Genomic DNA, 12,346 nt, shown 5'->3' on the forward strand with positions numbered 1-12,346 from the left:
GAGACCCTGGCTCAACCACCCTGAGTACCTGATTAGCATCTAAATGTCCTTGTCCTGGTCCTCTACCTTTCCAGGGGTTCAGTATACCATTATAGATAACAGGAAGATTGAATCTTAGCCCTCCATTCCTGTTTAAAGAAGGTCTTTCTTTTTTAACAAAAATAGCTTCCTTAACTCCTCTTTCAAACCATCTTTTCTCCCTGCTTAAAACCTTCACCTCACCGTCTTCAAACGAGTGATTAGAGGCTTCAAGATGGAGATGCACGGCACTCTGAGGTCCTGAACTTGTATTTCTTCTGTGCTGATAAAGCCTCTTGTGTAGAGGCTGTTTCGTCTCACCTATGTACCGTTCTTTACAGCTTTCTTCACTGCATTGGATCGAATAAACTACATTGCTCTGTTTTTGAGTCTGCAACTTGTCCTTAGGGTGAACCAGTTTTTGTCTTAAAGTGTTTCCTGGTTTAAAATAAACAGGGACTTTGTGTTGTCTAAAAATTCTCTGCAGTTTTTCCGACAGGCCAGACACATAAGGGATAGAAACACCCTTCCTTCTCTGTTCAGTTTCCCTTTTGTCCTGCTTTTTGGTTCTCTTCACTCTGTTGAGGGCCCAAGCGGGGTAACCACAGGCTGAGAGGGCATTTCGGACATGTTTTTCCTCTTTCTTCTTGCCCTCTGAGCTGGTGGGCACACCTTGAGCTCTGTGTTGTGTATGGAACACGCCTGGACGAATGAGGGATTACACCGACATCTGTAGCGAAACCTTTACTCGACAGGTTGCTTTGCCTTACAATGTCGAAAACTTACACGACATGTATGCGTCGTAACAAATGATGATTACTTAATGGTGATGAGTGGTTTTTGAATAGTTAAAATCTGATATAGGAGGAGACGTTTGAAGCTGCTATAAACAGATGGGTAGCGGCTGCAAACAGATGCACATGTATCTAATCCGTGCACGCTCATGACATTTGGCGTCCGTTTCTCTCTGGAGGCGGAGTGAGGGAAGGGGGTGGAGTTTAGCACATGTGAAGTAATTCAAGGGCGACAAACAGCAGTTGGTTTTCAAATGTCTGTAAAAAATCCTTAAATACAGCTTTAAGGGCCGCTCAATCAGTAAAATACGATACATTTAAAAGTAGCTTGGGCCCCAGGTTACTTTGTACAGAAAAAGTCAGTCCTCGAGGTCAAAAATAATCTTAATAAACCCTGCGCATGATTAAAGTCAAGCCCTTTAATGTTTAATGCGGGGGATGTACAATGTGATGCTGTTTGATCACAATAGCCCATTATTAAAGCATCTTCATTATGCCACCAAAATGCCATGTCGATACTTTTTTGGGCACCATTATTACAAAGTATTTCCTTCACTTTTGTTAGAGACTAAAGGAGAGCGATCTAATGGATTTTATGTTATGTTAATATGATGTTCAGCAAACAAAGAGGGAAAACAAGGCGTTTCTTTTGAACCAGCCTGGGTGAGTTCTTTAAAAAAAACAAAAAAAACATGATTTGATTGCTAGATCTCTGTGAAGAGACAATGGCCCAATCAAAACACTTACAACAGACTAACTAGCAATTACAGAAGTAGACTGGATGAAAAGGAAAAGTGGACCACGAAAATTGGTCTTTTACTGATGGTGCTATTACTGTATATATATAATTTTGTATTCTGTCTCCAGCTTTATTGCTTTTGTTTCACAGTATGGTATTAAATGTATCAATGTCATGATCATTCACAATTAATGACACCATGGATGAAAATGTGGTGAAATAATGAATTCTAATTTTGTGGAATTAATTCTTCTAGTTGATAGGCTTCATGGAAATCAAACTTTCAGAATGTTCAGTGATACAGCCAGATAAAAAGCTGTTTACATTTAGGTTCGATTTACTTTTAGGGCTAATTTTGCTTCCAAAATTGTTTATTGTAAATGATCAATTAACAAATTAATGCTGACATTCCTATTTCTAATACAATCATAATTTGGTCATCTCAATAAAAACATTTAGTTGATGCAGGTGAGACTGTGGAACTTGGTTTACGCAAGGACTTGAAACACAAAATATGCTCATTTTTATAGATTTTTCGGTTTAAAAAAAATGTTCTAACATGGTTTCCTCTTGCTCTGAGCCTCAAAAATAATTCCGTTGAAATTTTCCTCAGATTGTGACATCAAAAGTGGAAGTACGGAATATTATAAATACCACTGATAGAATGTATTCACCTTATTCCGCCCACTTTTGCCTCTTCTTGCCACGGATCAGCACTTTTGCTGTAATCGCACTTCCGACCAAGCGGGAACTCTGTTAACTATGCTATAAAGTAGATTGATTTGTGTAAAATGGGTTAGTGTTTCTCAAATAGAAGTTCCTCTCTAAGCTGAGCACATGCAAGTCTGCTCAGCCCAGTTTGGCCCAGACTGCGCAGTACCAGCTGTACAAACCCAGAGCTAGAGGCGAGAGGACTGTCTAACCAGGATTCATCAAACTTGTGTGAATCACGCTAAATGCAACTTCAGGTATGTTTTTGACATATTGAACATAATACAATAAGTGTCCTTTAAGTTCAGAGAAGATTACTTCAATAGCTCCGAAATAAAGACAATGTTTTTCTGTGCTATTGACAACAACTGTGAGTAAACTCCAGTCCATGCCACCAGATGCTGTTGAATAATACATCTGTTCATCGATCGGAGAGGTGCTTAAGTAATAGAACTCCAGACAGGGCTTTGGTTACAACGCCAGAGTGACCTAAATTTAGGGAAGACTGATTCCCGGGTAAATGGAGAGAGCGCGGTGTCCCCTGAGGTTGCTGGGGCGATATTAAAAGAAGCTCCTGGAGTCATCTGGAGCAAATACATCACTCAGGTTGGAAATGAGCTTTTCATTTAAGGCTATATATCTCAAGGTGGAATAATTCTGGTCAAGTACAATTGCTTGTTTAAGGAAATATAGAACTGTGTGCAAGGTACGATTGTAAACGCTAAAGATGTTGTGTCCTTCTAGCTGGATTATTTGATTTCTTCCAATGTAAAAGTAATGAATTTTAGAGAAGAAATGTAGAAAATGATAAATAAGCCAATGACACTCAGTTTACGTTTGGATTGCAATATCATACACTTCAGCTATGATGCAGTAAATTAACTAGGCAGCATTTACAATTTAATTTGATGATCCAGTAAGTTTTGGGGAAAGTCTCTGCTCTCAATGTCCTGGTTTATCACAATACTGGAACTTTCATATTCAAGTAAAATATGTTCTTCTTTATGTCATATTAAATGGCAGTAAACTAATGTCTACACCTATCCATTAAAATAAGCCTATCAATGTAACAGTTTAGCATTTGGACATTGGGCCAGTATTACAGAATCTTTTAGAAGTTTTACCATATTAAATAGCCTTTATTAGACATAACCTACACTTTTCGTCAACTGGTAAAATAGACCAGTCCTAAATTAAGCTGCTATTATTAAACAATTGTAAAAGTTAAAACTTCTGAATCATCTCTTTGTGTGAACCAGCGAGACAGGTCCCTACTTCTGGCTGTGCTAATACAAATTGTTCAAATTTTTTTTTTTTTTTTTTTTTTAGCACTGTATTCTTCTAAAGGCCAAACGGCAGCAGCAGAGTTTTATGTCCGGGAATGGATCATGTCTGAAATGGTACAACATCTGCTGCTGGGCCTCGGTCCGGTGCGCCACAGTGGCAGCTCGTGTAAAGTGTCACCCAGGCCACAACAGAATGAAAAAAAAAAAACACCACAGTTAATGCACTGCCATTACCACGCACTCAGCTAAAGCACTAATGATCATGTTCATCGGACTCACGCTTTTCGCAACGCTGGCTGTGAATAATCCAATAATGGTGGGTAAAATATTACAGTCAACTGGTTTCAATGTAAGTTCAAACAGGCAGGTCAAAATAATTTATTGCTTTTTGGGACTATTGTTAATTTGTGGTTAATATGAAATGCTCTGTCTACCAAAGAAAGATTAAACATTAAGATGTACTGATACATTTGTGAAAATTAACTTATATTAACTATAAGTCAAACCTTTTTCCATAGTTTTGGCCGGGGTGAGACTTATACTTATATTCATACTTATACTAATACTCCGGAGCGACTTATATATAATACTATTTGTTATTTTCACATTTGCAACCGCATTTCATACTCTAGTGTGACTTATATGTGTTTTTTTCTTCTCTATTATGCTTTTTTTGGGTATACTCCGGTGCGACTTATAGTCCGGAAAATACGGTATTTCAAATTAATAATAATAAAGTTGATGTAGTTTTATAGACATTCAATGGCAGTTACTGATGAAATTGCCAAAAGGGAGGCTACCTATGAGCGCCATCATCCCCTCCGAACACCACCAGTCACCAACACTCACTAAGGTCTAGATTTGCCAAGATTTACCATCTCATTCTCTTATTCTATTAAATGGGCTCATTCTCCCAACACAGTTGTTGCAGATTAGGTAAAGTTGCTATCGCCTCACATTGTCAGATCTCCACTTGGACCCATGTGAATGTGAAAACCTATTGATGTAGAGCCTTAGGATTGAAACACGAGGTGGAGGAGCGTGCAATGGCACAGGGGCAGCAGATAAAGGGAGCCGTTTGTGTGCTATCGGGTCCAGCAGGGGTCACGCTTTGTCCAGCAGCATCATCACAATAAGAAAGTACACTCACATTGGGATTTAATACAGTTCGGTTATCTGTGGTTCAAAAAGCCAACAGGTCAGAGCTGGTGGAGGTGAAGAGTTCACTGATGGAGCAGACATGGAATTCAGAGAGGAAATGAAGAAAACTAGAAAATTATTTTTGTTATTAGCTCAGGGTTATTCTTTTGACATGGTTCATATCCAGGGGTTTTAAAAAATGTTACAAAGTTACTATTTGGTCATTATGAATTAAGTATTTGTTCATGCAAGAAAGTTACGTCACATTTATGTCCAGAATTATAGAAATTGTGTGTGTTATATTTCAAATAACTTGTTTCTGGACAGACTGCACACCTGACCGGATGACATGTGTGTAGGACTTAGCTCAGGGGTGTCCCAACTTTTTCTCTGAGGGCCACATTTTGAAGCATAATACGAAGCGGAGGGCCACAGACGACATGACAATGAAGTGAATAATTGGACATTATGATGTAGTTTTGATGAGCCTCCACACCTTTAATAAGGCTTAGAACATTAATACTAGGTCTGTGTCTCATCAAAATGTGTGTTATTTAAGTTATTTTAGCAGAATGTTTCTAATTTTACAGAAAAAAGTGCAACTTTTTGTTGTTTGGGCCAATGTAGTAGGAAGCCTGAGGGCCAACAAAAATTGGTCTGAGAGCTGCATTTGGCCCCCGGACCATAGTTTGGACATGCCTGACATGCTGAAGACTTTGTAAGTAAATGTCACGTCAATAAAAGAAATGTTGATTGGTGGAATTGTCTCATAAAGATATCTCAACTGCTTGGAATTTCAACTTACTTTACATTTGAAAACATATATGAAAACTTTCCAAAAATGACATTTGTTATTTTCATAGGTCTTTTTTACCCTTCTTCACAAAATAGAATCTCTTTCTCCTCTCTAAGTTAGGCTCGATTATATGCAATACGTGGTCACAAACATGGAATCTCTATCATATAAATAAGTGTGTATTGATTTCCTATACAAGAATATGTTTTTTTAATCAGGCACAGTCCAAAATACGAATATTGTCCCAATGAGGGGACTTTATCCGGGGGCAGGAAAAACAAGGACTCGCTAGCGCCATCTGCAATGATGGGCCTTTTTTGTTGTGGACATATGAAACTTGGTACAAACATACCACCTCATGTCAGGAAAAGTGAAAATATATAGTATGACCCCACCCTAAGCCACACAAGGGTTTACATTTTCTTACATATCATACATTATTTTTTTCCACCTTGGATTCTCAGTCAAAAGGGTTGAAAATGTGTCAAAATGAGCTAAACCCATGTGCGATTAGAGGAAATTATTTTAATTTTGGATACAATTCAAAATTTGGGCGTGGCAAGCACATTATCAAAATTTGCTATTTATACGTTCAAACTTGCGTATCTCTGACATTACATGACAATGACAATGATGTACAATATATATAGCTATATTTTACAAAGGCTCTACAGCGCCCCCTTAAACATTTGGCACATTTGATCAAAAAATGTACTTTGACAAAATTTGGCACAGACATTCTTCTTACCATTCTGATCAAAAAGCCAAAGATGGCATACCTCTATCGCAAACATGTTACCGTGGCAACCTGACAAGTATTGCCATTGACTTACATGGGTTTTGGTTTACAGGCATTTTGAAAGGAATGAAAAAACTTACTTTGTCATAAAAATTAGAAATTTGGCACACTTATTCTCCACATCACACTGTACATAATAACCAATGGGGACATAACTATCTCGAACCATCGTGAAAATATTGAATGAAGTTGTACAACATACTGTTTGTGGGGGAGAGGTGATGTAGGCGGGGGGATTAGAGGTGTGCTCTTTGCGGTGGCTGTTACCCAACGGTCACAAGCGGTGTGAGGGTCTTTCTTCATTGCCCTCCTGAATGGACCTGGCGCCTGAGGTTTTCCATAAATGGCATTTAAAAGTGAGATTTCCCCTAAGCTATGAAATGCTTAGTGCCGACATGTTCATCTGAATGCACAATGTTCTCTACATCCCGTCGGCCGGCGACGCAGCAAGATGAAAATAATTAACGTCAAGGTTCTTTCCCATCATGCATCTGTGTGTTCTAGTGCATCTCCTCCCCTTTGTGTGATTTCCCCAGCTCAATAATTTATGAATGAAATAGCAGTTTTGAAGTGTTAATAATTTACGGGAATGCCCAAATGGTAAGGCGGGCAAAAGACTAAATGGAGAGGGTATTGCAATGCTTGATGGCCTCCATTTATAGTGAGTAATTATTAATACTTAGTTTTAGGTCAAGGAAACTGAAGTAATAGAGTCAGCATTTGAAATGAAAATTGTGTAATTACATCGAACAATGGAGAATATCAAAATAGTTTTTGGAGACGTGGAAAATTTGAAAATGACAAAGTTTTCATCTTTCAAAGTGAAAATGCTGCACTTTTGTGGTTACTTGTATGATCCATTAAAGCAGTGGTTCTCAACCTAGGGTCACGAAATGATTTTGGGCTTACATTTTTTGTTAAATCGATATAGTCTTAAACAGTATAGTCTTTAAAATTGATTGATTATTATTTGTTGGCCTACCAAAGTATAATGTCTGGGTCTGTATGCTCAAAATAAAATCACACATGGGGGATTTGCCTACCCTGTATGTTTAGGAGTTACAGATGCCATTGGTTGTTATTTTGGGGGTTGCAAACCTCAAGGCACTTACAGGAGCATTTTTCTGCAATTACTTAGACAAACAGAACAATCTTATTTAAAAATGTTTAAGTGGGTCTTCACCGCAAAGAGTTTGTAATAATAATAATAATAATAATAATAATAATAATAACTTTTATTTATATAGCGCTTTTCAGTGACCCAAAGACGCTGAACACATATAAAAAAGGGGGGGGGGTATTTACAGACAGGGGGGGACAACACGTACAATACACATTAATATACAGATAAAATGAACAAGACAGAAGAAGTAGAGAGAAAAATATGGGGATGTAACAGGGGGTAGAAGAGTAGGCAATGGGGTAGAGGAGGCTAGGGGTAGGGGAGGTCATAGGCTTGGGTGAAGAGGTATGTTTTTAGGCGGGATTTGAATGTTGTGAGTGAGGGAGAGTGGCGGACAGGTTGGGGGAGGGAGTTCCAGAGTCGGGGTGCTGTTCGGGAGAATGCTCTGTCGCCAAAAGTTTTGAGTCGGGATGTTGGTGCAGTCAGGGTGAGAGAGGAGGAGGATCGGAGAGCTCGGGAGGGGCGGTGGGGGATGAGGAGGTCAGACAGGTAGGGGGGGGGCAAGGTGGTGAAGAGCTTTGAAGGTGAGGAGGAGTATTTTAAAGTTTATGCGCTGCTTGATGGGGAGCCAGTGGAGAGAGCGGAGAACGGGAGTGATGTGATCGGGACCGGGTGTGGGTGAGGGTGAGGAGGCGGGCAGCGGAGTTTTGGACCATTTGGAGTCTATGGAGGGAATGGGAGGAGATGCCAGTGAGGAGGGAGTTGCAGTAGTCAAGGCGGGAGGAGATGAAGGCATGGATGAGGGATTCAGCAGCGGGGAGGGCATTCGAACAGCACATCAGCCTTACTTCCTTCATAATTAGATTAAGCCAGACACAGTGGTCTTATTTGGACCCGAAGCGCTGCATTTACAATATATCTGCACTGGGGCAAGACTAATTTTACTTTATTAGATGAATATCCATTACGTTTTACAAGAGTCCAATGGTAGTATTTTTGATTTGAAGGTGATTGACTAAAAATCTTGGTATTGCGCATAACATCAATCCAATTACAACTTGAAAGGATCTCTGAGCTGGATAAGGCCCAGCTAAGTGTACCCTCTTTGGTAGTTAAATGCTTGTAAAACATGGAACTGAAGCCAGGTGTACTCATGCAACAGCAAAAAGAAGTAAAGATGCATTTAATTTTAGAGCCACAATGTGACTACAAATCAGGGGCATTTTATTGGGAGCCAATAAAACGCAATCTGATAAAAAGTAAATGACAAAAAGCACTCAAAAATAAATCCATGTCTCAAAAAGGACATATTTTATTTGTTATTACTTGACAAGTAAGGAAAAGTGTGAAATGTTATCTCTTAGCTGGGAACTTTGCCTGAAATGTTCAATAGTAGGGCATTAAACTCATATTTCAAGTAACATTACCAAAACAATATCTTGAAATACACGACTTTTTACCATGAATGGGATCACTTCTCCACAGCTCAGACCTATGACTTTGCCTCACGAGTGACGCCCTTAGGCAAAGTGTATCCATGGAGGTTTATCATTTTAAAAACAAAGTTGGTCAAAGACACTCATGACACGCAGATGACTGCAAATTTCCCAGCGTTCAATGCAGCGCTTTTGACGTCCTTGTGTAAGCGATGTCAAGAGGCTTTTCATGGTCATTCAATTGATCATTTAGCTTGACCTAGATATAAACTGACAAACCTTTGATCAGAACAGGACTTTGTAGTGTGAAAAGAGCGAATATCTTAAGTTGCCCATCACTAAATTTAACAAATATCTGCATCTCTGTAATATCGAGTGTCTTGTAAATGTCTGCAATGTAACGCTGGTCTTAAATCTCCGAGTAATCATGCTCTGCAGATCTGTTTCTCGATTAATGGAGATGATAATGTTGTGGAAGCAAGCTTTTTGTAAGATGCATTAGAAGTCTTGCCTGTCGTAGATTCATAGAGATACGGCATTGCTTGTGTCCTACGGTTTGTCGATCTCTAACATGATAGAAGCAGATGTAACGCAGGTGGAGTGCTGCCATCAATCGCTCTACATGATTGGGCCCGAGCTCGTTCTGAGAGAAAGCGAAGACGGGGAAGCAGGCAGCCCCTTGTGGTGATGGCTTTAATAATTCAGCACCCATCCGCTATTCAAGAATTTCCTGTGGTTTGACAATAATCAATAGTGTTTTCTTTTGCTTTTCCTTCGCTGACTCGTTATTCATGATTAAATGCATCCTCCAGGAAGTTACATGTTTATTATTGACTTTTGCCATTGGGTTTCAAATCACAGGACCTAAACTCCTTCGCCTTGATGTTACCATTAGTCATATTACATGGGGTCAACAAAGTGCAGCGCAAATGATGAATGAGTACACCTGGTGGGGTATCCAGAACATCCAGAACGCTGCTGCTCGGGAAGTACGTTCTCATTAGTCCTGTTCTCAGGTCTCTGCACTGGCTCCCTGTGGCTCAGAGAATAGAAAAAGCAGCTTTGCTTGTATACAAGTCTCTCCATGGCCAAGTACATCTTGGACATGTTCGTGTCATATGAACCAGGTGTAGGGCTCTGGGCGTGATGTGTGCGGTCAGTTTCCCCCGAAACCGAGCAGTGAGAGCCAGAGCACTATCCGAGGCTGCGCCTCTTTGACTCATTGGGACTGATGACTGCCCTGACTCTTTGTGAAAAAGAAAGAAGCACCAAAGATCCACTTTCCACAAGTCCGTCACAGTGTAGTGGCTGGTGAGGGCTGAGCCAAAGGCTGTCTGTCTCACAGCCGCAGACACTGTCTGACTGGTCGGTCTTGGGGTAAACAAACCAAACTCATGCAGTGAGAAATTAAATAACAAATCTTCCCATTTTTGTTTTTAAAATGTAAAATGTTATTTCCCTATTTTTAGGGTGTATATATATATATATATATATATATATATATATATATATACATAAATACATAATCCAAAATCAAGGCTCCGGACATAATGACCGACGCTAATTTATCGCCGTTATATATATTTTTAATAGGCAAAAACAGCGCGGTGAACATGCCCAAAGCGATTCCTATACACAAACTCGGGCGCACTATACTACAGTCCACGATTATTGCTGTAGCGGCGGAAGGCAGCGGAGCGCATGTGTCCGCGTGGAGCGCACGTGCGGAGCGCAAATCATGGCAGTTAAACAGCACGCTGCCGCTTTCAGACATAAACAAAAAACTGCGGCTGCAGGACACTCAAGATTGAGTGTCACTGTCAATAAATGGATTCATGATGATCTTTTTGCGTTTCGTTTTGTGCTCGTGACTGGCGAGAGTATGATGAGAACAGGTGTTGAACAAGAGGTGTTGTCATCGCTCTAAAGTGCAAAGTCTGCCATGAGTTCTGTAGAGAGATAGAATCCCTCAGTTTTTTAAAAAGTTATAACAGTGCAAGGGAGTAATATATATATTGTTGAGTGACCAGTTGTGATGTTAAAATTATGTTAAATGATTTTCCTTTCCTTGTGACCGATTCAGAATTAGCCATGACAGGTACCAAATGATCGGTACCTGTCATGTTGACAGGGACGTAAAAATAATTATTTCAAGGCTTGATATATATATATATATATATATATATATATATATATATATATATATATATATTTGAGTAAATTCTGAGTAAATTTGCAAACTAGGGCATAAACTTACTTCAATAAACTTGCTATAAAAAATTACATGTCTGGAGTATATCACTTAAAAAACAATGTGGGCAAAAATAGCAAAATCCTGAAGATGTACGATCAGTTATTTGAGGGAGAATACATGTGTGTTTTGATTTGAAAGGTATTCGTCACGGTATATAAAGTTAGCAGGACAGTGTGTGCTTCTATAATATGGTAAATAAATAAATAAATAATAAATATCACTCCCCGTAGCAACTGAAGCTATTCAATATTGTTGTCTGGTTGAAGAGATGTGATTCCAATATTAGTAGTAAAATAATTAGTGGCGCCAGTAGAAGTTACTCAAACTTTCTCTATGCAATATTTAGTTCCCCTGTAGTCCGTTCATTGCTATTCAGAAGTCTGTCTCTGTCCTACTCTCCTCTAGGGAGTGCAGCTGTTTCAGATGCCAGTGTTTCAGATGCCAGGCAGCTGGCTGCTCCAGTGATGACTCATTCTTAGATGGTCCCTCCCTACTTCCCTCAGCTGGCTGGATGACCTCTAACCTTGCTGACCCTCACCATATACACTATATCCCTCGGTTTTGAGTTGTTGTTTTTTGACTCTACAGACTTGAACTCTATTTGCAAATGGATGCGCTTTAGTCCTGGACACGTTTACAAACTGTCCGTCTATAGGAGTAAATGGATCACTCCTTCACTTTTTCCCTCTTATTCATTTTTTTTTTTAAATCCCTGTGGCAGATTTTTTGTTTACTTCCATTATGCAGATTTGCAAGACCCTGGATAGTAATTACCTGTCCTTACCAGACATTATTGATTTGTACACATCATAATACAATACACTGTATTGACCACAATCCCAGCATAGTACTTGAATGTTTAGGGCTGAAAACTTCTTTGTTGTTGTGCATGCCTTGAACCACTATGACTACTATAGACCCTTACACGTCATCCCACCTCCGTTTTGTCAGCTGTGAACAATGCCAAACTCACTCATCATCCACGTAGCAGGGGTAGGGCATCTGCTGGGCGTACACCCCGAGCGGCTGGGTCTTGGCCGTGTGCAGGCGTATAATGGCATGGTCGATCATGTCCTGCAGGTGGGAGAAGCCGCCCGATATATAGCGCAAGTCGTTAAAGCCGCTGTCCCGAGCCCCAGGAGACCATGACCTTATTAAAAGTAGACACAATGGGATCTGTCTTAGCAAATGCCAGGTAAAAAACTATGAGCTCACCAGTCAAAAAATACTGGCAGAATAACACAGCGATT

General features: G+C 39.7%; 1 protein-coding gene across 1 annotated transcript in view; it reads right to left on the reverse strand.

Annotated features, from left to right (window-relative positions):
* The window catches only part of LOC140371373 (phospholipid-transporting ATPase ABCA1-like), a 207,165-nt gene that overhangs the window by 156,723 nt on the left and 38,096 nt on the right, over positions 1-12,346 (reverse strand). Inside the window, exon 12 of the mRNA XM_072458485.1 lies at positions 12,070-12,246. Coding sequence (XP_072314586.1) covers positions 12,070-12,246 — 177 coding nt within the window. The remainder of the gene's footprint in view (positions 1-12,069; positions 12,247-12,346) is intronic.

Source organism: Eucyclogobius newberryi, unplaced genomic scaffold (genome assembly GCF_026437365.1).
Source record: "Eucyclogobius newberryi isolate DKJ021-1_F unplaced genomic scaffold, fEucNew1.0.hap1 SCAF_22, whole genome shotgun sequence".
In the NCBI taxonomy this organism is placed as follows: domain Eukaryota; kingdom Metazoa; phylum Chordata; class Actinopteri; order Gobiiformes; family Gobiidae; genus Eucyclogobius; species Eucyclogobius newberryi.